The sequence below is a fragment of the Peromyscus californicus genome, unplaced genomic scaffold (genome assembly GCF_007827085.1).
Source record: "Peromyscus californicus insignis strain IS unplaced genomic scaffold, ASM782708v3 Scaffold_8__1_contigs__length_139910024, whole genome shotgun sequence".
NCBI lineage: Eukaryota > Metazoa > Chordata > Mammalia > Rodentia > Cricetidae > Peromyscus > Peromyscus californicus.
Window position 1 is genome coordinate 63,899,294 of NW_026294606.1, and position 25,659 is coordinate 63,924,952.

The 25,659-nt window shown below is 46.2% G+C and overlaps 2 protein-coding genes across 8 annotated transcripts in view; one reads left to right on the top strand and one right to left on the bottom strand.

Moving 5' to 3' along the window:
- Positions 1 to 6,943, top strand: part of Mcm10 (minichromosome maintenance 10 replication initiation factor) — a 33,248-nt gene extending 26,305 nt beyond the window's left edge. Inside the window, exons 15-20 of the mRNA XM_052727462.1 lie at positions 1,526 to 1,670; positions 2,556 to 2,668; positions 4,649 to 4,762; positions 5,579 to 5,724; positions 6,380 to 6,422; positions 6,831 to 6,943. Of these exons, the coding sequence (XP_052583422.1) occupies positions 1,526 to 1,670; positions 2,556 to 2,668; positions 4,649 to 4,762; positions 5,579 to 5,724; positions 6,380 to 6,422; positions 6,831 to 6,914 (645 nt within the window). The 3' untranslated portion in view covers positions 6,915 to 6,943. The remainder of the gene's footprint in view (positions 1 to 1,525; positions 1,671 to 2,555; positions 2,669 to 4,648; positions 4,763 to 5,578; positions 5,725 to 6,379; positions 6,423 to 6,830) is intronic.
- Ucma (upper zone of growth plate and cartilage matrix associated) overlaps positions 1 to 25,063 on the bottom strand; it is a 31,382-nt gene extending 6,319 nt beyond the window's left edge. Inside the window, exons 1-6 of one of the 7 annotated variants that reach the window (XM_052727466.1) lie at positions 24,840 to 25,063; positions 24,393 to 24,458; positions 24,207 to 24,302; positions 19,649 to 19,747; positions 2,458 to 2,567; positions 2,284 to 2,387 (exon numbers count right to left, since the gene is read on the bottom strand). In XM_052727466.1, coding sequence (XP_052583426.1) covers positions 2,301 to 2,387; positions 2,458 to 2,567; positions 19,649 to 19,747; positions 24,207 to 24,302; positions 24,393 to 24,458; positions 24,840 to 24,897 — 516 coding nt within the window. In that variant the 5' untranslated portion in view covers positions 24,898 to 25,063 and the 3' untranslated portion in view covers positions 2,284 to 2,300. Of the gene's footprint in view, positions 1 to 1,715; positions 2,568 to 2,693; positions 4,685 to 7,924; positions 8,034 to 14,866; positions 15,367 to 19,648; positions 19,748 to 24,206; positions 24,303 to 24,392; positions 24,459 to 24,839 lie in introns of those variants that run through there. The other 6 variants (XM_052727465.1, XM_052727470.1, XM_052727469.1 and 3 more) reach the window with 6 other exon arrangements.
- Positions 25,064 to 25,659: the final 596 nt, after the last annotated feature.

Consider the following 25,659-nt stretch of genomic DNA (forward strand, 5'->3'; position numbering starts at 1 on the left):
ACACAAGCACTCACATGCTCTGCATGCTCGTACACATCCACACAAGCACTCACATGCTCTGCATGCTCGTACACATCCACACAAGCACTCACATGCTCTGCATGCTCGTACACATCCACACAAGCACTCACATGCTCTGCATGCTCGTACACATCCACACAAGCACTCACATACACTATAAACATCCAAGGGTTGGTTTGTTCTGTTTTATTGTTGGTTTTTCCTGGCTTCTGTTTTCATTGCTTAGCTTTGCATTCTGTGACAGACCGTATGCTAATGTCCAGGAAAGATGGTCCCTAGCAACCATTTACCAATCATCCCAAAGAGTTTCAAAGTAATTTGCAATGATAACGGTGTCAGCATAATGCCATTAATCTAATCCAAGAAAGTGAGAGCCATTATCTCAATCCAGTTTCTTGTCAGTCTAGAGGAAGCAGCCTTTGGGAAGATACTGTCTACAGCTTGAGACAGTAGCATTAGACAAAAAATTCCTGTAATTAGTGAGATAAGACTGCAAAATAATGGTGAAAGGTCTAGCTTCTTAACCCGGGGCTGCAACTGTATTTAGGAGGCTCTCGTGACTGAAGTTACGAGTCATGAAAATTTTATTACTGATAAAAGGTTATGAGCACACGATGTCAGAAAAGTAGTTCAGAATCCAACATGTGATGAATCCAGGCTGCTCCTGGTAATCCTTGCCCATGTTGATGGAGACACTTCTACAGGCTTGCTTCTGAACCCACCACATGCACACTTTGTCTACCCTACATGCCGTCACAACACACAGCACCAGTGAACACAGTCCGAAACACCTTGGCTCAGGTTCCATATTGGTTTATATTATAATGTGCAGTGGTTTTGCTGTATGCACAATTTTCTACTCTTACAGAAACATAGTGGTTTAGTTACAGAAATTAAACATAGTGGTTTAATTATAGTAAACAAAGACATTTAATATTTTCCTCCTATCATTCTTCAGCATATAGGTATCAAATTAGTATATCTCTAAAATGTATTGTGTTAGAACATTTAATTTTAAAAGTTGCTAAATGAATTTTTTGGCTTGAGATTAGGACAGACTTTCCAACAATATCTAAAAGGGCCCTAAACATACTTCTGCTATTTCATAGTGCTTATTTCTGTGAAACATGATTTATAGACCTAGTTCTCTGCTAGTTATTTATAGACCTATTTCTGTTCTGTCAAATTTGAGTAATTGTGTGTAGTCTTTTTAATGTATGTGTGTGTACATGCCACGCCATGCATGTGGTCAGAGGACAACTTGTCAAATTTGAGCAATTGTGCCTAGTCTTTTTGATGTGTGTACGTGCCACGCCATCATGTGGTTGGTGGTCAGAGGACAGCTTGTGTGAGAGGCTCTCTCTGCCCACCGTGTGGGTTCCCAGGATGCAACCCAGATCATCAAGCTTTTCCCATGGGGCCATCACCAGCCAAATTTCTGCTAGAGGACAAGGGAATGGGGCTCCAGGTGCCTGTCTCATCTCAACTCTTTTTTTCCTTCTAGTTAGCTGCTATTGCCAAATTAAGGGCAAAAGGCCAGATTCTGGCCAAAGCGGATCCAAACAGTATTGTAAGGAAGCAAATGGACCCCCAAGATGTGCTGGAAGTGAAGGAGCGTGCAGAGAAGAGCAGCACGGTTTCTCCTGAAGGTATTGCAGCTTCACCGTCCGTAGTGGGGGACACTTCCTGTTGGTAAAGGAAGTGTTCTAAGCGGTGCTAGTGCTCTGACACTGTTGGTTTTGAGTTGGTCTCTAAATAATCCAGGTGCGCTCACTCCAACTCTCTTCTTGCTCCAGTGTCCTGAGGCCTGGGTTTACAGCCACAGATCACCTGCCTGGCTCAGCCAGTCATTTTTGTATAATCACATTAGCTTGGAATGGAATTATGGACAGTTTGAGCACACGGGGAAAGGATTGTTTGTTCACTGCATCTTTGTGTATTTTATATTAGCATAAAGATTTTTGAAAGGAATGGAATTCCTTTGTTTTAATTTTCTGTTTTTATTGTTAAAAGCATAGGATCTGCTAAATGTCATTGAAAATTGACTTCTAATTCCGATTTTTGTTCTTTTCTATCATCATAATCAGAAGTGAGGAGCAGTCTGTTCTTGCTGTCAAGCATGCTCCACCTCATGCTCCAGGCTCTACCTCTCTGCTTAATTTTTTGTTACTTGTTTTTGTTGTTGTTTGTTTTTGTTTTTTTCAACAAAGTCTCATTATGTAACCCGGGTTATCTTCAAACTTGGCGATCCTCCTGCCTTACCTTGGCCAATAATGGGTTCACGGGCCCTCCTGCCCAGCTTTCTGTTCACTCTTGAAGTCACCCTGCCGGTTAGAGGTGGGGTCCTGATGCCAGGGTTGAGGGGTCTGGAAGGCAAAGGAAAAGGAGAAGGAGCTGGTGGTTACAGGCGGGGTCCTGATGTTGGGGTTGAGGAGCCTGGAAGGCAAAGGAAGAGGAGAAGGGAGCTAGTGGGTGAAGCGCGCTGGTGCCCTCAGTCTTCTTTCTCAGCAATAGCCAATGCTGTTCTTCTTCAGATGAGTTAGAGCCTGCCAGGAAGAAAAGGAGAGAGCAACTTGCCTACTTAGAGTCAGAGGAATTCCAGAGAATTCTAAAAGCAAAGTCCAAGCACACAGACATCCTGAAAGAGGTAAGCGCCTAAGGGATCAGATCAGTGTCCTTCAAAACAAGGTGCTGGTCGGACTTTCTGCTTCTCTACACAGGTGAAGAAGTACCTATATGGCTGTGTGGCTTGCTTTGAGAAGCAGGAATAGTTCAGATGGGGGGTGTGCGTGTGTGTGTGTGTGTGTGTGCATCAGAGGACAACTCAGCTGCTGTGCTGTATGCTAGCTGGTCTACAAATTTCTGGGCGTCTCCCTTGTTTCTGCCTTAGTAGTGCTACGGTTACAGAGGCATGCTCCTGCAGTCAGCTTTTCATGTGAGTTCCAAGGATCCAACTCATGTGGTCAGGCTTCCAAAGTGGGTGTTCTTACCCACTAAGCCATCTGCCCGGCACCCTCAAGTAACATTTTAACTCTGCATTTGTCCTTGCCATGAAGAATAACAGCTGTTGTATTATTAAGTAGACTCCACATCATAAAAATGTTTACATATAGTTTGACTGTGTTATGCTGAAATAATGTTCTTTACTAACTACTTGCTAATTTCCTTGTCTCTGCAGTAGGAGAGGAATTTTTTCCATTCAGACATTTTTTTTTTTAAAGATTTATTTATTATGTATACAGTGTTTTGCCTACATATATGCCTGAATGCCAGAAGAGGGCACAAGATCGAATTACAGATGGTTGTGAGCCACCATGTAGTTGCTGGGAATTGAACTCAGGACCTCTGGAAGAGCAACCAGTGCTTTTAACCTCTGAGCCATCTCTCCAGCCCTCATTCAGACATTTTTATGTTGACATCTCAGGTTCATCCAGCCAACAGTTAACCCCATCACTCCCAATCCCCTTTAATAATAAGTATTGTAGTAACAAGCATCCTTATTAAAATTCATGAATAATATAAATTGCCTATACTTACAGTTTCAGAGATATCATTATAATATATGAACTAGTATGAGGGAGAACAGGAAAGTATTTCTGACGATACATATTTCCTCCTGTAAATGCTTGGCTATAGCTTACCCTAGCAGAAATAATGTAGTAGTCAGAGGCTTGAATCTGTAAGTGTAAATGAGACAGTCTAGAAATAAGGCCTCAGCAGAGCAAGAGTGAGTTATCCTGAGAACAAAGTACAGTCCTCCTTCAGTACACACAGGAGCTGCCTAGTCACATTCTTGGAATAGTCAAGTGTATGTCAACCATGCACAAGTATGTCAAGTTGTGTAGAAAACAGGTCTGTTCTATGTTATGGCCGGGTTCCTACACACATGTCCCCTAGAGCATGCCGTGTCTGTGTAGGACAAGGAATGTTCCTGTGTCATATGGGGAGTGCAGAAAAAAATAGCACCCTGGTACCTGCTAGGTCAAGGTAGCCGTCATTTCGATAACAGATTCTCAGAATGTCCCCTGGGGAGTGCCCTGCTACTCCTAATTATCCGTTCTTCTAATTGATTAATACCTAACAACGAAGTTGTAAAAGTCTTCCCACTGGGCTAGAACTCAGAAAGCAGGCAAAGCCGGCCCCAAAGACCCCAGGCTGAACTCCCTGTGTGTTCCCCAAAGGTCCTGTGCAGCTACCCCAACTCCACAGCTGTGCCATCACTCTTCAGAAACACCTCCCTGCCCTCATCCCTCCTGTTCTAATGGCTTGGGCTCTTCTTGTGCCCTGAGCACTTGTAGAGACTGGTTCCCAGCAGGTGGAGGGTCACTCATGGGGCCATGTGCACTTCCTCGGTGGAGTCTACTGGAGCAGTCTGCGTAGTGACAGTGCTAGTCTTAGAAACCAAATGCCTGTAGATGTTTTTATCCTGTTGTCCCCTAGTTGAAGGACTCTTCTCTATGTATTATGATCTTTGGCTTGCAGTTGGTTTACTCTGGGAAGGGTTCTGACACTTTGTCGGTCTCCAGTTCTGTTTTGGTGGTTATTGAACTAAATCACTGGCATTTCTGTTGGACTCTTCTGAGCTGGTTGGACTTGGTGCAGTTACTCCTGTGGGTTTCCTCCTCAGGCCGAGGCCGAGGCACAGAACTCCTATTTTGAGCCACTGGTGAAGAAAGAACAAATGGAAGAAAAGATGAGGAGCATCAGAGAAGTGAAATGCCGAGTGGTGACATGCAAGATGGTGCGTGCGAGGCGGGGCTCGGACTGTGGGCCCCTTTTTATAAGGGGGTCAGCGGGACGTTCAGAATTTGGGGGTGGGGCCATGTCTTGTAATGTCGTTTACTTAGGCGGGAAAGTGAACAGCACAAGATAGACAAGGTTCAGGCTCCCTGCCGGACTGGGAGCTGTGCAGAGCTGTGCAGCGGAACATTTGCAGGAAGATTCTGCTTTGTGGCCACCGGGACCAAGTTGTTCCTATTGCTGTTTGTCGGGTATTGATGTATTGATGGTCAAAGATTGCTGTCTCTGGGAACTTAGCCAAACTTTAAAAAAAATTTTTATAGAGAAAAATTTTTTTTGAATCTCACTATGTAACTCAGGCTGTCCTGGAACTGACTGCGTCCTGGCTGTCCTTGAGCTTGTAGCCCTTCCGCCTCAGCCTCCCAAGTGCTGGCAATGGAGACATGCACAGCTCAGCCTTCCTACCGTCTCGGTGTCAGTGAGTGCTAGTCCAGGCTTCTGCTTCACTGGGAATGGGGCAGACATTAGGAAAGGCGGTATAAGAGAGAGTCCAGAAACCCACTTGAGCCTGCTGTGGTGACTCTGTGCCTCCAGTCCCAGCATTTGGGAGGTGGAAATAGGAGTCTCTACATGAGCATGAGTTTAAGACCAGTGTGGGCTACAGAACCCTGTCTCCAAAATTTTCAAAAAAAAAACCATCCTTGAAGAGTAGTTGGTCAAGTCCCAGCAGTGACAGAGTGTGGAGGGCCCTGATAGCAGCTGCGGGTCCCTCCTTCAAAGCCCTCACTTGACATGGGCTTTATGTTGGTCTGTGCAGTGCACCTACACCCACTTCAGGCCTCTGGAGACCTGCATCAGCGAACAGCATAACCTCCATTGGCATGATGGTGTGAAGAGGTTTTTCAAATGTCCTTGTGGAAACAGGACCATCTCCCTTGACAGGCTCCCAAATAAGCACTGCAGGTATGAGATTCGCATGGGGTTCTCTGTCTCTGTGGTACTTCCTTTATGGTCCCTGGAACATGAGATCGTCACCCCCATGCCTTCCTATAGCTCCTGTTAACCCTTGGGCTGGGATTGTTACCTGGGACCCCTGAGAGCTAGGGCCTCCCCCAGGTGAAGGGTGTGCATGGTGGTGGGCTGGTGGATGTTCACTGGGTGAGCGTGTGTACAGCCCATGGATGGAAGAACTGGAGCTTTTCAGTCAGCAGACAGCACTTCTAAGAATGGTGTCCCCCCCCACTCCCGCTTCTCTGTTGTCCGTTCTTGACCTAGAACATTCTTCTCCAGTAAACGTAAATTAGTGCCTAGATTGTGTTCCTCACTGGGCTGGCTGTGTATGGCCCTGTTCTGCCGGCATCTGGAATTTCATCTCTGAAGTCTCCAGATTACAGAGGAGTTGAAGGCCATTTCTCAGGTCATGGAAGGCTTATTCTTTGTAGCTGTAGAGCATAACCGTAGGTGAAGTATAGAACATGAGTACCTCCTTGACCACCTTCCTTGAATGAAGGGCCAGCTTTTTCCCGAAGTGACACCCCGCTCCGTTGTCTTTATGTGTATGGGGTTGGGAGTTCCTTAATCCCTTACTACTGAGTAAAGCCTTTTTCTTCTGTTTCAGTAATTGTGGCCTTTACAAGTGGGAGCGGGACGGAATGCTAAAGGTATGTATGGTAATGTGTTTTCATTGCTGAAACAAAATGACCCGGATAATCAACTTTAAAAGAAGGAGGCTTTACTCTGTCTGGTTCACAGTTCTTCAGTTTCTGCCTGCTTAGTCTACGGCCTTGGTTTTGGACCTGTGGTGAGGCAGCAAACATGGTGGGAGAAGGTGTCAAAGGAGGCTTCTTCACCTCATAGTTCAGAACTAAAAAGAACCCTGCGTCCTGTTCCTTCAGGGTCTCATCCCCAGTGATCTAAGAATCGCACTTGGTCCCACTAGCTGTAACACATGGCCTTGGGGACACTCTAGACCTGTAGCTGTGTGCTACCTGCACTCTAATTCATAGTTAAGCTGGTGACCCAGGAAAGTAAAGGTCAGCCATTTCTTATGCACGCTCTCTCTTTTCCAGGAGAAGACTGGTCCAAAGATAGGGGGAGAGACCCTGTTGCCAAGAGGCGAAGAGCATGCCAAGTTTCTGAACAGCCTTAAATAACCCTCTGCAGATGGTTTCTCACACCTGGCCTTCCTCCTTGTGGCTCTGAGAAAGCAGGAGATTGGCTCTGTGTGTGTGGCCCTTCTTCCTGGTTGACACCGTGAGAAAGAAGTGCTTGGTGAGCACACTGCTTACTCACTTCCTTCCCTGTGTGCTAGTTTGACACATAGCTGACATCACCATGCACGTGGGAAATCAGGATACCGTGGTCTTTCCTGTTCACATGTCAGTGCCTGCCTTACAGCAAGCCACACAGATTTTTGCCCCGAAACTGAAAGGTGACCAGAGAGCTGTGCTTCTGGGTCTCCTTGTTGGAGGCAGAGAATACATTTTTTTCCTAAATCACAGTCAAGTTCAAGTGTTAATATGGACACCGAAAGACAAAAGAATGAATTTAGGATGGCTGTCTCCCAACTACTAGACTTGGTTTCCTTGTATGTAAAATGAAGCCTGGGCTACATGTCCGTGTAATGCCCCAACACTCAGGTTCTAGACTTTCCTTGCTGAGTCTGGATGTGCTGACACCAGAGCCACACTGTTTCCTTGAGTTCCAGCTGTCTCAGCTTTGTGTTGGACATCAAGTCAGTGCGTTGATACAGAGAGGGAAGTGCTCTGCTGACATTGCTGTGGGACTCAGAGAAATCCCTAATGGTGGGTTGATGTAAAATAAAGCAGACGTACAACCGAGAAGCTGTAAAGCATGACTCGAAAACTAACTGAGCAGACAGATCCCATGGGCTTTGGGCATTATAGGTAACTTTATTGTGTATGTCAAGCACCTTAGAGGTCAAAGCCTGTAGTTTACCCCAGGAAACAGTTCTTGGGATTAGGTTGGCTGGACAGCCTATTTTTCAAATAGTATTTGGCCTGGATGAGTGCTGGTGCTATCTAACGGTAGAATAAGCCGGAAGGATCGTTACCCTGGAGGCTAACAACATGTCAAGAGTGTAATCCTATGGAAAGTAGGTATGGAGACAGATACAGTCGCATACTCTGGATTCCACACTGCGGTGTTCCTGCTCTGTCTGGGCAGAAGGTGCCACCGTAGCGTTTCCCTTGAGATCTGACCACCATCCTCTTAGGAGTGCTGTGCTTACAGGAGGGTTTGGACTTTGGTTTCTAATTTAACAAAGAAAAATAAAGTATTTATTAAACCAAAAGGTACTTAAAACTGATATTTAGAACAGAGGTGTATCTGAAGTCGGTGGCACGGCTACTTAGAACTTGAACAGTGGATTGCTCCTGGAGCCACCTTTACTGTGTGGGACACGTGTTCTCATCTGAACAGGGCATGACTGGCGTCTTCACCTGCATGCTGTCTTTAAAATGTGTCTATGTTTACCTTTGTTTTGAAACGTTTAAATTTTAAATAATTGGAATCACAGTGGAACCACTTCCCACTATACTGAATATTGAAAGGCTTTAATTTGTGTGCATTGTGTGTGTGGTTTCCCAGAATATTCAGGGGTAATGAGGGGTACTTATGAGCCTTGAAAATATTCATTAATGGAATTAGTCTTTTAATCCTGTTTTTTAGTGCTTTTACCAACTATTAAATACTTTCATACAAACTCACTTTGTGTTTCTCTTTTTTCTTGATGTTATTGGTGCCTTACTGTATCATCAGGCAGTTAGAATAGGGTAAATGCTTAGCAATTAGCAGAAACTGGTTACATCCTTTATAGAAAACCTGGCTGATCTGAATGTATCTTCATGATGGTTTGTTTGGGTTTGGTTTTGGGGGGTTTTTTTGGTTTTTTTTTTTTTTTCGAGACAGGGTTTCTCTGTGTAGCTTTGCGCCTTTCCTGGAACTCACTTGGTAGCCCAGGCTGGCCTCGAACTCACAGAGATCCACCTGGCTCTGCCTCCCAAGTGCTGGGATTAAAGGCGTGCGCCACCACCGCTAGGCTGGTTTTTAGTTTTTTTGAGACAAGGTTTCTCTGTGTGGCTGTCCTCGAACTTACTCTGTAGACCAGACTGGCCTCAAACTCAGAGAGATCTGCCTGTCTCCACATCTTAAGTGCTGGGATTAAAGGTGTGCACCACCACAATGATTTTTTGTTGTTGCTTGTTTGTTTTGTTTTTGTTTTTTCTTTGTTTCTGTTTAGAAAATAGTAACTTTTTAAAAAAACAAAATCCTGTTTCCAAACAAGGAGAGGAAAGTTGAAATCTTTTAGATAACAATCTTGCAGAATAGCAGATAGGGACCTTCTGAATGACTGAATGTTTCCCAAGAGAAGCTGAAACACCAGATGCTGCAGGGTGGCTGATGTTTAACAAAGTAAACAGCAGTTGGCTAAGTAATGTCTCAAGGTATTTATTAAAGGGCACAGGAGATGGATCCATGGCTCAGCAGTTAAGAACAGTCAGTGCTCCTCTAGAGGAGCTGGGTTCACATCCAGTACCCACATGATAACTAGTAACTGTCTGTAACTCCAGTTCCAAGAAATCCAACTCACCCTACCCCGCTTTCTGGCCTCTGTAGTACACTTACATTCAGGCAAACACTCCTACGTGTAAAACACGAATAAATAAAATCTTTTTTCTTTAAAGCAGGCACACAAGTCTGCGCTGAGTATGTCACTGGCAGCCATCAAAACGTCTGCTCTGCCACGAAAGCCAGCTTTACTGTCTGTGGTAGAGCTTGGATACGCTGAGTCTCTCCAGAACTGTGGAGAGTTCAAAAAGTGAAATTCTACCTTTGCCAATATTTGGAAAAGAAATGAAAGGTCAGTTGGCTAAAACTGGAAGCCATTTGTAGAAAAACTTAAAAACTTTAAAATTAAAAGCACAATCACTAGGAAGTTGTCCTTAAGCCACTTTTCAGTCAGAGCTCAACCCAGACCCTGCCCATAGGAAATAATGTAGGAAAGAACCCATTTTTCTGTCTTTTCCTAGAGTTTAAGATAAATAGTATAACATAGAACACTGCAATGGCTGGCATATTTCATGTGGCATCGTTGTGAGACTCATCCATGTTGCTGCATGTGTCCATAGTTATTGCTAAGTATCCCACTGTATGGGTGTGCCTGTCTGTCGTTGGTTTTTTTAGTCACCTGTTGCTGGACATTTTGGTTGAATCATTTCCGCTTTGGGGCTGTGACTAAAGCTGCTACAAATCTCCACTCTATTCTGTGTATACATCTTGGGTCTCTTAGATAAAGTCTAGAAATGGACTCTCTAGGTTGTATCATAAATATATGTGTGGTAGCTTTCTAAGACACTGCCTGCCTTATCTAGAGTGGTTGTACCTTCATACACACCATCTAGTAAATGTATGGGAATTCAATTTTCCATTTGCTCCACAGCCTTACCAACACCTGATGTCAGCCTTTTTTAAATTTTAATGTGTGTGTGTGTGTGTGTGTGTGTGTACACATAGATGTTCTGTGTATATGCAAGTATCCATAGAGGCCAGAAGAGGGCATCAGATCCCCTGGCGCTGGAGTTATGGGCTGTTGTGGCTGCCCTGTATGAGTCCTGGCAACCAAACTCACTCACCTCCTGGAAGAACAGCAAGTGCTCCTGTCAATCATTTCCCCAGCCCTTTGTCAGTCTTTTTTAAGTTTAGCTGTTCTGATCAGTGTGTAGAGGCATCTCGTTGCGGTCTTAATCGTTATCACCAGTACTGTTCATCATCTTGTATGCTGTTCACCAGCCAACTGTGTGTGTATCATTGGGCTGGGTTAGAAAAATCCTTTCTGTACTCTGAATACAAGTGTTTGCTTTAATCATGAAGGACTCTGAAGATTGTTGTGTATGGTCTAAATCAGTGGTTCTCAACCTTCCTAATGCTGCGACCCTTTAATACAGTTCCTTGTGTTGTGGTAACCCCAGTTATAAAATTATTTCATTGCTACTTTGTAACTGTGATTTTGCTGCTGTTGTGAATCATAATGTAAATAGTTTTGAAGATAGAGGTTTATCAGATGGGTCACAACCCACAGGTTGAGAACCTCTGGTCTAGAGAATGATCTGCACTAGCCATATTTTTTATTTTGAATGTGTGAATTCATTGAGTAGATATATGAATATATATATTCATTGAGTTAAAGACTATTATATAGCAAGTGATAGATAGAGCTAATGTGCATGAGGTCAGAGGACAACTTGGCAAAAGTTGGTTTTTTCTTTCTACCATGTGGGCCTCGGGGATCGAACTCACACATCATCAGTCTTGCCCCCATCTTTGAGCCATCTCACCAACCCAAATTATGAAGATCTTACCAAAGCATTAGAACACCACTGTTTGAAAATTAGAAATCAAGTAACGCGGCCAAATGGGGACGCACATGACAACTACACGGAAAATACAAGGCTCATTGTGGGGCTTCGGAAAATCACCGCCAGCCTCTTCCCAGGAAGTCTGAGTAAATAAAATCACCCCTGAAGCACACAGTGTCTTTGGTCACTGTCTCAGTTTGTTTTGGGTGGTGCTGGGAATTGAGCCCAGGACCTTGAACGTGGTAAGCATGTGCTTTCCAGTCTACCTCCCAGTAGGCTCCTACCTCCCAGTATCTGTAAATAAAATGTGAAACTAATGAAATTAGTAAGGCATTTTTGACACGTGTTCTCAACCTCCTCTTCAGAATGAGGGATCATGATGAAAGTTCAGAAAAGAGGGAAAGCCTGGCCCAGAAGCCACACTTGACAAGGCCAGAAAAGGACAAATTGCTCTGTCGCCTATGAAATTTGGTCGCTCGGATTCCTGGTCCTGTTACCTTTGGCATCGTTCTAACAAGAATGACAGTGCTTGGCTTGTAGTGAAGGAGCTCTAGGCTGAATTTGGAAACCTAAGTATAATGGACCCCTTGTTGGAGACAGGGGTGAATGAGGGTAAAAGAATTTCTCCCCAGCCTCTGCCGCCAGAATTCTTTATCTAGAGCCAGCATGCCAAGTGCAGCCATTGAAGAGGCAAGGGTGGACTGCTTAGGGATTTGTTTTATTTACTTCTTTTTTAACTGGCCGTTCTCCCAAATCTGACTTTTGGACATCTACTTGGTGCCGGCTTTCCTTCCCTCAGACACACCGCTGCTGTGTGGTGTGGCCCTGGATAGGAACGCAGCCAGCTGTTACCAACCTGTCCACTAGCCTGTGTGTAGCTAGAGTTTTCCTGCCTGGCCCACAGTCAGGGCAAATCTCTCTCACCTGCCAGTCCCACAGCCGCTCAGACCCGGCCAAGTAAACACAGAGACTTATATTGCTTACAAACTGTATGGCCGTGGCAGGCTTCTTGCTAACTGTTCTTACAGCTTAAATTAATCCATTTCTATAAATCTATTCCTTGCCACGTGGCTCGTGGCTTACCGGCATCTTCACATGCTGTTTGTCATCGCGGCTGGCAGTGTCTCTCAGCCTTCCACTTCCCAGCTTTATTCTCCTCCTTGTCCCGCCTATACTTCCTGCCTAGCCACTGGCCAATCAGTGATTTATTTACTGACCAATCAGCAACACACTTGACATACAGACCATCCCACAGCAAGAAGGTGTGAAGAAAAGTGGGTCAAATGGGCAGGGTCAACCAGATTAGGACCCCTGTTTCCCTGGAGAGTAGAGCGAGCCATACTTTGCCTTTCTTCTGTTACATGCAGATGTGTGTAGGGTTTGCCTTTACCAGCTCTACAACCATAGATTAAAAAGATTGCATCTGGCCGGGCGGTGGTGGCGCACGCCTTTAATCCCAGCACTCGGGAGGCAGAGCCAGGTGGATCTCTGTGAGTTCGAGGCCAGCCTGGGCTACCAAGTGAGTCCCAGGAAAGGCGCAAAGCTACACAGAGAAACCCTGTCTCGAAAAACCAAAAAAAAAAAAAAAAAAAGATTGCATCTGCACTGACTTCAGATGGTTTTGTCCTTGTTCTCAAAATAATAGTTTGAGAATAATACCATTTACATTGGATTACCTTTACATAATGTAGAGACGAACTGGAACATACAAGAGGATGGGGGGGGTGTGTGTGCAAATGCTACTGCGTACGCGGTTTATGTAAGAAGTGAGCATCTTTAGATATTGGTAAGTCTGGGACCTGGTCTTCTCAGACACCAAGAGACAACCGTCAATCAAGTTGGAAAGTGCCTTATCTTCCTAATTACCCATCAAAGAGTAACGTTTCATCGAAGGCGGTGGTGGCGCACACCTATCTTTAATCCCAGCACTCGGGAGGCAGAGCCAGGTAGATCTCTGTGAGTTCAAGGCCAGCCTGGTCTACAGAGCGAAATCCAGAACAGGAACCAAAACTACATGGAGAAACCCTGTCTCGAGAAAAAAAAAAAAAGTACTGCCCTAAAGGCCTGTGTTGTTATTTAGGTCCTGGCCAACCAAAAGTAACCCCAGGCTAGTCTCTCTTGGATCATTAGCACAACATGTAATCCAGCCACCTGAACTCACTCCAGGCTAAACTTGCATCACAGCCCACACATTAGCCCCATTAAAAGGTTCACTACCATTCATGTTTGGTAGCCCGGAAGGTCTGAATGGAGGTGGATCAATCTAAATGGATCAGGGATGTACAGGAGCCAACCCCAAGAGAACAAACCTAGGAATTAAAAATAAAAAACAGTTTGGGCGCTTATCCTGTCCCTTTGGGATGGGACGGGAAGCAGGTGGAATCTATGAGTCTCTTACCTAGTAAATCGGGAACATCTCTGAACTTTGCTCTACTCAGACCTGAGCGCAGTCTCCAGTTTGGATGAGACTGGGCTGACGGAAGGCAACCAGTCAAATCCTTCCTGTTGAGATTTATCTCAACATTGAGATGCCCATTCCTCCCACGTAACCTCAGCATCCTCAGGTAATAAGTAATAAAGATAGCTATCAAATGTTGAGGTACCTGCCAAGCCTTTGGCTTATACCAGTTTCCCCAGTTACATGGCATGTCCAGAGGACAATGTAGAGCAAAAGCTGTTAGCTTTCCATCCCTATAACAAATACTTGGGGGACAAACAGTATATAAAGAGAAAGGAATTGGGTTCCTTCTTGGTTGGGAAGCTTCAATCCATGGTTGACTGGCCCTGGAGCTTTGCGTGAGGCCTGTCATTATGGCGGGAACATATGGCAAAGTCATCGAGATACGCAATCCCCTTAAGGTGTTTGTCCCAGAACACCTCCTTCTGGGCCCACCTGTAGAAGTTTCCACCACCTTCCAGTAGCACAAAATGGAATGCCAACCATTTGACCCCGTGCTTTTGTGGATAGTCCAGTCAAACTATGGCAGACAGGCTCCTGAACAGCCTTTTCCGTTGGGGCTGGGCCTCACCCAGAAGCATTGTGGGTAGGAATACGCGTAAATCAGGTGGGTGTGCACTGATAACCTGGTGAGGTCTGATGGGTAAGAGTGAGAAGGCTCCAACAACAGTGTGTATTTAAGGGCCCTTTCCCTGAGACTTACCTGTGAATGTTTTCAAATTGCTGATGTCACCAGGCCCACATTTCACCCCTTTACTGAATAAGGAATAGGGACACCGAAGCTAGCCACACACCCCAAGAACACCATTGGTTTCAAGATAAAACAGTTATGGAGGAAAAACAAGCACAGAAAGTTCTCTAAGTACCTGTTACCCCACAGAGAAACTTCCTCAAGTGGAAACTGGACCAACCTGCACCATGACCACTGTATTGACGCTTCCAGTAAAGAGGCCCACACGAATACCCCATAGGAAAGAGAAATGGGGAAAGAGATGAAGTACCCGTGGCACAACAGAAGAGTGTCATGCCACTGTGAACTGGACGTGAGTTTAGCTTTTGCTGTGAAGGGACTTGTATTTCAAGCTGGATTCTCCTAGTTTTGAAAGGAAAGCACCAGGTACTGGAAAAGAGGGTGGTTCTTCCATTCTGTCTGTCCACAGTGTCTCAGCATTCAAAGTTAGGGTGGGTGGGAGGGGTGTAGCTCAGTGGTAGAGCATGTGCTTAGCGCGACAATCACACGGCTCCCTTGGAGTTTTGTGACGGCGATACGCAAGGTTGATTCAGCACTTTTATTAATAGGCCGTAAGCAGACTTAGAGTCTTTCTGCTGCGATCCTTTTAGCTGTCCTATCAGATGGGCATTCTGATTGTGTTGCCAGTGGCTAAGCAAGGGGACAACATGTAGATTTGATCACGGGGGAAAAAACAGATGGTTGCTCACCTCAAAAAAAAAAAAAAATCATCCACAAAGAAGCAAAAGCCGGGCATTGCGAGACGTCAGAATAAGGTGGTGTGTTCCCAGGAGCTGCTGGCCTGAGCAGCCCCCAGGGTTACCCTGTGGGCCTGTCTGTAGGAGAGAGGCAGTGGGCAGGAGGTGGGTGGGGCGGGGAGGTGGGGGGCGTGTCTCATGGCCCCTTTTCCCCAGTTGCTTCAGGTCCAGGTCAGATGGGAGGTCAGATGGGATGGCGGTTGTAGAGGTAGGGAGGGTACAGGCCGTCATAGTGCCACTGTCGCCACTGCTCCACTGCCTCCCTGGTCCTCTCTTCCTGCTCTGAGGAGGAAGGACAAAGGTCATTGTGCAGTCTAGAGGACACCCAGCCCAGCTGCAATTGTTGATCAGCCCACAGCACGTGCTGACGGGACATTGAGCTAAGTGTTCCTGTGTGCCCAGGAGACTCCCAGGATCAGAGCTGGAAGGGGCCGATGAGCCTGTGTACACAGGCAAGAGGATAAAGGTCGAAGTCGTAGCTGGTCGACACCCAGGCTGCCTTACCTTTACTACCAATGAGGGAAAGAGCCTTACTCGGTCACTTAAACAGACGACTAGACACCAAACTAACAAGGAACATCACGGCCACATGGGGACAAGCCACACCTTGAAAAACTCATGTATGAGGGCCAGTGAGGTGCTTTGTCTGGGGTGGTGCTTGCTGTTAAGTCAACAACCTGAGTTCCACCCTAAAACCCACGTGAAAGGAGAGAACCAACTCCCACAAATAGTTTTCTCACCTCTACATGCGCATGCACACATGCACACAAAGAAATAACAGAATAAAGACAAACATGGAAATTATTGACAGCATGGAGTGGTGGATCATGGTACTTTCTCTCTATAAATTGGGTGGCTTTGCTTTTTGTTTTTGTTTTTGTTTTTTGTTTTGTTTGCTTTTTTGAGATAAAAATCTTATGCAGCTTAGGCTGACCTAGAATTCATGATCCTCCGGCATCAACTTCCTGAGTGGTGGAATTACAGATATGTGCCACCATACCTGACGTGTTCTATATTTTCTAAGCTTCAAAACTAAAATTTTGTTGTCAAAACTAGCTGGAAAGGGATGGATGATGCAAGTGTCAGAAACCATGGCTACTGAGGATGTCTCATTTCTGTGTGAGCCCCTTTCGTATTTGGTACCTGGAATGACCAGGTACATACAGAGCCCAGCCCCGGTAGGGGGTTTTAGCCTTCCAGACACTTTTCAAGCTCAGTGGAGCGATTCCTCTTCCAGGTATGACTTTGACATAGATGCTGATTAAACGTCTCTTTGTTGATCAGGTGTCCCTTTTAGGAAGCAGCTCACCTGGGAGAGCTCAAATTTACAGTGGCTTAACATAAAACTGCTAACTGAAAGCAGGTTGGCATGGGGCTCAGAAAAAGAGTTGCAGGTGGCATGGGACTGACCTAGGCCCTCTACATATGTGTGACAGTTGTGTAGCTTGATCTACTTGTGGAACTCCTAGTAGTGGGAACAGAGCCTGTCCCTAACGCCTTGGCTGGCTTCCAGGAACCTAGTCCTCATATGGGGTTGCTTGCCCAGCCTTAATACAAGGGGAGGAGCTTAGTCCTACCTCAACTTGATATGCCATGCTTTGTTGACACCCACATGAGGCCTGCCCCTTTCTGAACAGAAACAGGAGGAGTGGATTGGCAGGTGAGGAGGGTGGGGGAGAGGGAGGAGAAACCGCAGTTGGGATATAAAATAAATGAATAAATTTAATTAATAATTTTAATAATTTTAAAAGGGGTATCTTATTGCCTGCCAATTGTTACGTCTAGTTTATAGCTTTCAATATTTGTTACTTTTCACTACCCAGAGTCCTTAAAAATCACATAAATAGCCAGGCAGTGGTGGTGCACACCTTTAATCCCAGCACTTGGGAGGCAGAGGCAGGCGGATCTTTGTGAGTTTGAGGCCAGCCTTGTCTACAGAGCGAGATCCAGGAAAGGTGCAAAGCTACACAGAGAAACCCTGTCTCGAAAAACCAAAAAAAAAAAAAGAAAAAGAAAAAGAAAAAAATCACATAAATAAAAGTATTTTACAGGAAAAACAAGTTGCAGGTATATGCAAGGTAACAGTCCAGGCAGCTGGACCACCGTGACAGTCATTGGGGGCAGAAAGGTAGGAGGGGGCAGGGCCGGGAGAGGGTGTAATGAGTTCCACTTTTGTCAAAAACTGATTCTGTGGTGAGCTAGGCTGGCTCCCTTTCCCCTTTCTTTATTAAGCTCTGGAGAGACCATTTAGGTCACTCTCTTTCTCCCTGCTCATGTCTTCATCGTTGTGGACCAGCGGGACAATCCCCCAAGGCCTCCATGAATGTGATGGAGAAGAGCAGCTGCTGCTGGCCGGCAAACCTGACCTCCCTTCCTAGGGCGTCTCCTACCTCATCACCGTGTGTGGCTGTGCGCCTTTTCCAAGCCTCACTCTTTCCAACCGTAAAATGAAAATGGTAAGTCCTGTCTTCAGAGGAATGTTGCGGGAATTATCATACAAATGCTCAATGCCAACAGCTGCTGTACTGACAGTCCCCAGCACCCTCTGCCCTGCTAGTCCTCTCTGTTCAGGTGGGACTCAAGGACCACAGTCCTAGTATCCTCTGAAACCCCACATCCCATCTCATCACCAAAGAGAAAACAGTAGTGTTATTCCATCCATATGCTAGAAATTTGAAAATGATACGTTTTGCTTGCTTTATTTTTTTGTTTGTTTGTTTGTTTGTTTTTGGAGACCGTTTCTCTATGTAGCCCAGGCTGGCTTCAAAGCTGCTTCAATCCACCAAGTAAGTGCTGGGATTCCATACCAGCATCACCAGGCCTGGCAAAGGCCTGAAACATTTAAAATGGTACTGTGTCGAGTGTTATTAGGAACAGTGTGAGTAAAAATTACACTGAAGGAAATTTGGATTCCAAACCCTCGGATTTTAAAAACAAGACGGCTCTCCTCAGCTGCTCGCCAAGATCAACAAATCTCTAACAGAAGCATTTGCTCCTGAGGTGACAATCTGAGTTCCTTACGCTGTGTTCCCAAGAGAGTTTGATTTCCTAGGATTTGAACCCAACACCTGCCTGCAGGGCTTTGCTAGGTGCCACCTGCAGGGGAGTGGGCACAGCTTCAGCCCTTGGTTCCTAGCAGCATAGTCTTTTCACTACGCCCTTAGAGGAAGGACCTCCTCAGCCATCAGAGCCCAGAAGCCAGGAGAACAGAGAGCTGACAAAACCTGAGTGAAGGCTTTGTACCCAAGCTTGTGCACCAGGAGGCTCTGAGAGACTGTGTGGGAGCGTGTCAGCTTGAAATTGGAAAAGACCCACAGAGAAATGTTCATATCCTCATTCTCCCCCATCTCCCTTTCTCCAATCTCCCAGTCTTCTCTCACTTAAGTGTCCCTACGGATGGTTGCTATGGGTGACACTCAAGACCACTAGCCTGTTGTGGTTCAGACAGAACCTTCCGGAACTCCTATCCCCGCCCACACCTCCTCCACTGAGGCCTGGTGTGAGCATGTCCTGAGGGCAGATAAGAGCCCCATGTGTAGGAAATGGATGTGCCCATTGCCTTGTCAGAGACTCTGGGCTCTCTGCATCTGTTCTCCTCTATTGACAAGAACGAAGGCTTAGTAAAAAGGCCACCTTCGACAGATGAGTGAAGGCACAGAAACCCATGGTGGGTGGGGGAACCTTCCAGGATCCATGTTGCTGTTGGGTGATTGAGAAGCCAAGACAGAATAAAGATATTAGAAGTCGGGTACAAGGCAGGGTAAAAAGAACCAGCGCTTTTGTGTCGTCTGTTCTCAGGACCAGAGTGTTATGAGCTGGGGAGATCACTTAGTGGATAATGATCTTACCACCTACAAGTGTGAAGACCAAAATCCATGTAGAATGCTGAGTGGGCACAGTGGCCCCAGCCTCAGGAGGTGGAGACAGCATCTCCAAAGAGAGCCGGATAATGAGACTAGTCATATTGGCAAGCTCTGGGTTTGATTGAGAGGCCCTGCCTCAGTGAATGGGGTGAAAGAGCGATCGAGGTTGATCCCTGACATCAACCACAGACCTCCACATATGTATGCATGAGCACACACACATGAAAATGAAAAAAAGAAAGAAAAAGAGAACACTGCTTGCAGTGAATAGATAAGTAAGTGGTCTTGATTTTACTGGATAAAGTAGCACCTGGAATTAGTACATTGATTTCTAAGGAACTCATGATCATGACTTTGATATCCATCCATCAACCCTGTAGGAGCCAAGTCACAGTTTGGGGTGCTCATGGGGGGGGGTTTATTTCCATACAGTCAGCCAATAACTCCCTGGTCTCCTCTGTCCCCAAGCCAGTGTGTCCCCAACCCTACATGTCCTTTGTCCTCTTCCACAACATCTCAAGCCTGCATAGCCTTTTTTTTTTACTTGTTCTCTTCACATCTACCATGGATAGGTACTGAAAATGGATCCCCTGCCCCTGCCTCCCTCCTCCAGTCAACCGCAGGGAAGCGTGGGGGCAAGCCTGGGCTGCCTGTCCTCACTATGCTCTCCTCCCGCAAGGAGGCTGCTGGAGAGCTCTTACCATCTCTTTGTTCCTCCGCGAAGTTCTCCAACTCATTCCTTTGTTCCTCATAATACTCTCTCCGCAGCTCATCATCCCGCAGCTTCTGTGTGTTTTCCGCTGTGAAAACAGAGATACCCTTGAGAAAGGAGCAAGCAGAGCACCTGTGTGCGCGGCACCACACTGTACCCGAGAAACCGGATCTGCTGATGTGAAGAGGGTGATCGAGGACTTTGCTGAAGTGGTTTGTGCCTCACCTGGACTTTAAAACACGAAGGGCCTGAGAGACCACCCTCTCCAGTCACTCCATTTTGCAGAGAACATGGAGGCCCATAAGGGGAAAGTGCTTTGGCTCTGGTCACAAAGTTAGTGGTTACCAGGCCACTTAGAAACTGGAACTCCCACGACGGGAAAGGAGCTCTCTAAAGGTTAATTGGTTTGGAAGTTAACTTAGGGGCTGGAGAGATGGCTCATCAGTTAAGAGCACTGGCTGCTCTTCCCGAGAACCTGGATTTGATTCTCAGCACCCACATGGCAGCTCACAACCACTGGTAACTCCAATGCCAGGGAATCCAGTGCCCTTATTCTGGCCTCCATGGGTACTGGAATGCATGCTGTGTACATAATACATACATGCAGGCAAAACACCCGTACACATCAAGTAAAAATAAAAATTTTTAAAGTTCATCTCACATGGATGAATACCTTCTGTCTCAGCAAGGATGTGGGGTTAGCAGTGAGATTAAAAGGGTAGATAAGAGGGGCTGGCAAGATGCCTCAGTGGGTGAAAGTGCGTGTCACCAAGCCTGATGACATGATCCAATCCCTAGGACCCATATGGTAGGAGAGAACTGACTCCCACTGATTGTCCTCCGACATCTGCTTGTGCACTGTAGCGGGTGTGCACTTGCTACATACAAAAGGCACATACACACCCAAAGTAAATGCATAAATGTCACTTAAAAAGTAAAAGCAGATAAGATGCCATTCTTCCACTTCTTAGGAGGGACAACCCCATTGTGCCATTAAGAAGGGTGTGAAATCACATGTCAACAAGCTAGGGAGTGTGACTCCATGGTAGAGCACTTGCTGAGAATGTGCAAGTCCTAAGGTTCGATTCCCAACATTGCAAAATAACAGTAATATTCAAACAAGTTTTCACCAAGCATGATGGCTTCTATAATAAAAGTCTGAGAGCTGTGATGCTCTGGAAGATGATACTTAAAGCTCTTTAAAGGTTCTTACAATGTGTCCTGTGGTGGTATTTTACTTGTACTGAAATGTGATTTTAATTGTATGTTAATAAATAAAGTTGCCTGGGGGTCAGAGCTATTAGAGCCATAGCAAGTGCGTGTTGGCGGTGGCGCACGCCTTTAAGGACCTGGAAGGCGGTACATACAGGCAGTGATGAGGCAGTCACGTGTTTGGGTTTACAACCAATGAGAAGGCAGAACAGCTAGACTATATAAAAACATACACACAGGAAGTAGGTCCCTTTTGGAGAGCTCTCTTGACTGAAGAGGATCCCTGAATCAGGAAGGGTGAGGCTCTTAGCTCTGACCTCTTGGCTTTCTTCTCTGAATCGGCTCTGTGTTTCTTATTTAATAAGACGGTTGGTTACATCTACATTTGGCGCCCAACGGTGTCCTTCAACTGGAAAGCACACTGAAGGCCATGGGCACTTCAGGAAGAGTGGGCCCCTCAGATTGCCTCACATTCTCAAGGCCCCCCTCACATCACAGACTGCACTATAGAGCTTGTTGCCCTCTGACACTGACATGCAAGAGGAGAAAGAGAAGCAGAAAAGCTAAGGCAAGGACAGTGCTCATCAGCACTCCATGGTACAGAGTGTTGGACTTGCCTAGCATGCACAAGGCCTTGAAGTCAATACCTAGTACGGGGGGAGAGGGGAAGAGAAGAGAAGAGGGGGGCAGGAAGACGGCTCAGCAGCAGGGTACTTACCACCAAGCCTGGCAACCTGAATGTGAACCCCAGAATCTACATGGTGGAAGGAGAGAATCAGCGTCCACAAAGTGTCCTCTGACCTTGACACACACGCTGTGGTGTGCACATGGACACATACACACAACCCAGCGTGAATCAATGAATGAGGTTTTCATTTGTTGTGTTTTGTTGAGGGAGGAAAGAAGGAAAAAGAAATAAGGGGGAAAAAGGAAGAAAACCTCAAACCCCTCCTGGAAGCAAGAAGCTTATACTGATAAGTAAACATGTGACTACTAATTAACTCATTAAACCCTTTAAAAAATTTTTTAGGCTATCTGTGTATTTGCCGTAGTACAGATTTCTGAGGGAAGGCCTTTGTTTCTTCCTAAAGTTCTGCCTTTATTTACAGTGACAGAAAACTTTATCCTGACAGAAACAGTCCACAGTCCAGTCCGTCTCCACATCCTACAGATTCCTCAGGAGGTGACTCAGGCTCAGAGAGGTCCGCTGACCGAATGGAGGCCACACAGCAGCCTGGACACTTACATAGCAGTATCTCCCTTCTGACTCACTGGCAGCTCTGATGTGGCTCCAGATATCAGAAAGCTGCCACAGGAGTGCTCAGGTTTGGGCAGGACATTCTGAGTGACTACCCATTCCTGAAGAAGCAGCTTTGTAAAAGAAGCCATCCAAATATTGCACATCTGATGTAACAATAACAAAGAATGATCTCATTCTCTACCAAAACAGTGTTTTATAGGATGTGCCAACATACACATTGTATACATCTTTTAAAAGTAAGTGGGCATGGTGCCATGCACTTGTAATCCCAGAGCAGGGATGGAAGAGCTGTCCAAGGGGCTTGCTGGCCCGCCAGACTAGACTATCTGACAAGTTCCAGGCCACTGAGAGACCCTGCCTAAAAAAGAAAAGTGGATGGCAACTTAGAAACAACACCTGAAATTGTCTTCTGGTTTCCACATGCATGTACACACACACACACACACACACACACACACACACACACACACACACACACAAATACATCTGATTCTTATTCTAAAGCAGTTTCAAGTTCAGGTTATTCCAAGGTGACGCTCCTCTACCTGTCCACAGAAGTTGGCCCCAGTGACTGCTGATGTACTTCTTTTTTTAGAATTTATTTATTTGTATTTTATGTAAATTGGTGTTTTCCCTGCATGTATGTCTGTGTGAGAGTGTTGAATCCCCTGGAACAGGAGTTATAGACAGTTGTGAACTGCCATGTGGGTGCTGGTAATTGAACCTGGGCCCTCTGGAAGAACAGCCAGTGCTCCTAACCGCTGAGCCATCTCACCAGCCCCCTGCTGATGTACTTCTGTGAAGTCCTGGGTATTCACTTGGATATGCTGGGCCTCCCCCACTGTCTGCCTGCCTGAGCCTCCGTGCAAGGTGAGAGACCTCAGGCTTAATCCTACCCCTCATTATTCCAACTCAGTTTCACAGGACAGAAGATAATTCCCTGTCCATACCTGTTTCCTCCCACAAAGTCTGCCAGAGGTTGCTTCTCTGATTGCAATCAGGGACTGCACCTACAGCCCAGACTTTCAATGTTACTCGACATTGGCCTACTTCAAATTTGAACATTTGTGTGTGCAGTCTGGCAATTTCCTACTGTGGTTGGTTAGACTTCTCCAAATTAAAAAAAAAAAAAAAAAGAATGATCTGCAAGCATGTCTATCTCTGTTTTTCCCCATCATTTGAAAATAATCCTGCTGTTTTTCCTGAACAAGAAGTCACCTTGACTGCGGTAAGGGACACAAAGAGTTCATTCATCCACACACACAAGGAAAGTTAATCAAGCCATAGACTCAGCCAGGACAGTCTGAGCTCAGAGGCTTGGAAGAATTAGTTCAGGGATAGGAAAGTCCAAGGCCTCCTGGGTCGGAAGGTCAAGAACCAGAGTCTTCAGGTCCTGGAGACTTCAAAATTCACAGAAAATTAAATTGGAGAAAAGCAAAACAAAAAATTCCCTCCCTTGATACATTGCCCCCTGCCTCTTTCCTGGGTCTATAGGTAAGGAAATTGGAATCAGAGGGAGGAAGTGGCTGTGGCCACTCAGCAACAGAACTGCCACCAAGCCTACACTTCTCAGCACTTAGGTCCCTAGTACTGGTCCCCTGAGTGCCACATTGTTGTCCTGGGTGTACCAAGCCACTAATCCTTAAAGCACACTGAAGTGGCCTATTCCTTTTAGACCTAGCAGACATTCCCTCTAAGTTTTTTTCACTTTTTGAATACATCTCGGTGCTCTTGATGTGGCATAGTTTTTACTGTTCCTTATCTTGATGCCACAGTAATCCAACCTGTGACCCACAACCAGTGAAATATGATACTGTTTCTACATTTTTATTTCATTTGTTAGGAACACATGTATGCCACGGTGTGCATGTGGAGGTCAGAGGCCAACTTGTAGGAGTCAGTTGTCTCCGTCTACTATGTGGGTTCCAGGGATTGCATTTGGGTCACCTTTGCCCATTGGGCCATCTCACTGGCCCCAGTTATGGTATGATTGCTCATTTAGAGCTCTAGTTCACCTTAATATCTGAGGGCTTTTGTATTCCATTGTGGGAGGGAGACCATCCGGCTTCCTTACCATTGACTTCGTCTTGGGATTTGGGAGACCTCTTGCCACGCCTCTTGAGGAAATTCGAGGCATCAGATTCTTGCATGAAAATCTTCTCTTTCACACCTGAAACCAGAAAAGTGCTCTTTGCAACCAGCATGGGGTGGGGGAGCAGGAGCCACCTGTCCCATGTGTAGGGATGTCCCCTGGACTCACCTTCTGGTGCCTCTTCTCCGGCTGCCGGTCTGCTCCCCACGGAAGCACTGGTCCCCTCTTGTAGCACTGTGGGATAGGGTACAGGGACAGGCTGCAGCACCAGAGCCCCCAGTGGGGCTTCAATAATTCTGGGTGCAGTAGCTCGTTAGACTACATGTGGGGCCCTCTGCCCCTCAACATACCAGTCACATAGCCAATCTTTATGAGAATCGACCATATGAGCTGACTTGTTTCCTATTTGTTATCTTTGCTATTTTTCTCTGTGTTATATTATCTTGTACACACACACACACACACACACACACACACACACACACACACGCCAAGCATAGCTGCCTTAACAAACACACTCCTTCCTACCTGTGGCACCTGAGCAAGCTGACCTATATAAAGAAGGTCTTACTGTGTAGCTACTGCAGCCCACCCTTTCTGCCCTCCCATACTCACTACACAGGAGCACCATGGCCAAGAGCGATGATAGGAGGATGACTTGTCTCCAGGACATCTTTGTCGTACACCTCCAGAGACCAACCACAGGGCAGAGGATAAGATGAGGTGTCTTGGAGCCCCTAGTACTGCTGAAGCTGCTGCCCTGTGAGTCCTCACTTCTGAGTCAGGCAGACAGGCAAAGGAGAGAGCAACAGGAGGCAGGAAGCTGGGGTGCCACTGGAGGAGAGAGGGAGGGGTCCTGGCTGTGCTTTCCATTGGCTGCTCCTGGCCAGAGCACTGGAGACGTTTTTGGCGCCTGGCAAAACCTCCACAGAAGCGGAGCTTGTAGTTGGTGGGGGTCCTGGCAGGGACAGATTGGAAGTGTCCTTTCCAACAACCATGCCCAAGGAGGAGCTTTGAAGAATCCTCAGCCCGAGTCCGGGTGGGGGAGGCCAATGGCATGTTAGAATGAGTTCTTTGCATTTGCTTGAGGGAGGGTAGGATCCTGGTAACCATGGCTGTAACATGTGGGGCCAGGGGAAGAGGGAATTACTGAGAGATCATTTGCATTCAAATGTCAGACAAGGATGGCCCCTAATATCTGGACTATACCCTAATGTCTGGTGATGTTCCCTGAGACATGTGGGCCGTTCTGATGATGCCTACAGGCCTTCCTCTCTTGATCCATTGTTCCCTGGGGTGATTATTGTCAAGCGAAACATGGATCCCTTGGCCTAGGGATATAGTTCAGTGGTAGGGAGTTTTCCTGGCATGTGTAAGGTCCTAAGTTCAATCCCCAGGACTGCAAATTTAATGAATTAGTTATAAACAGTTTTAA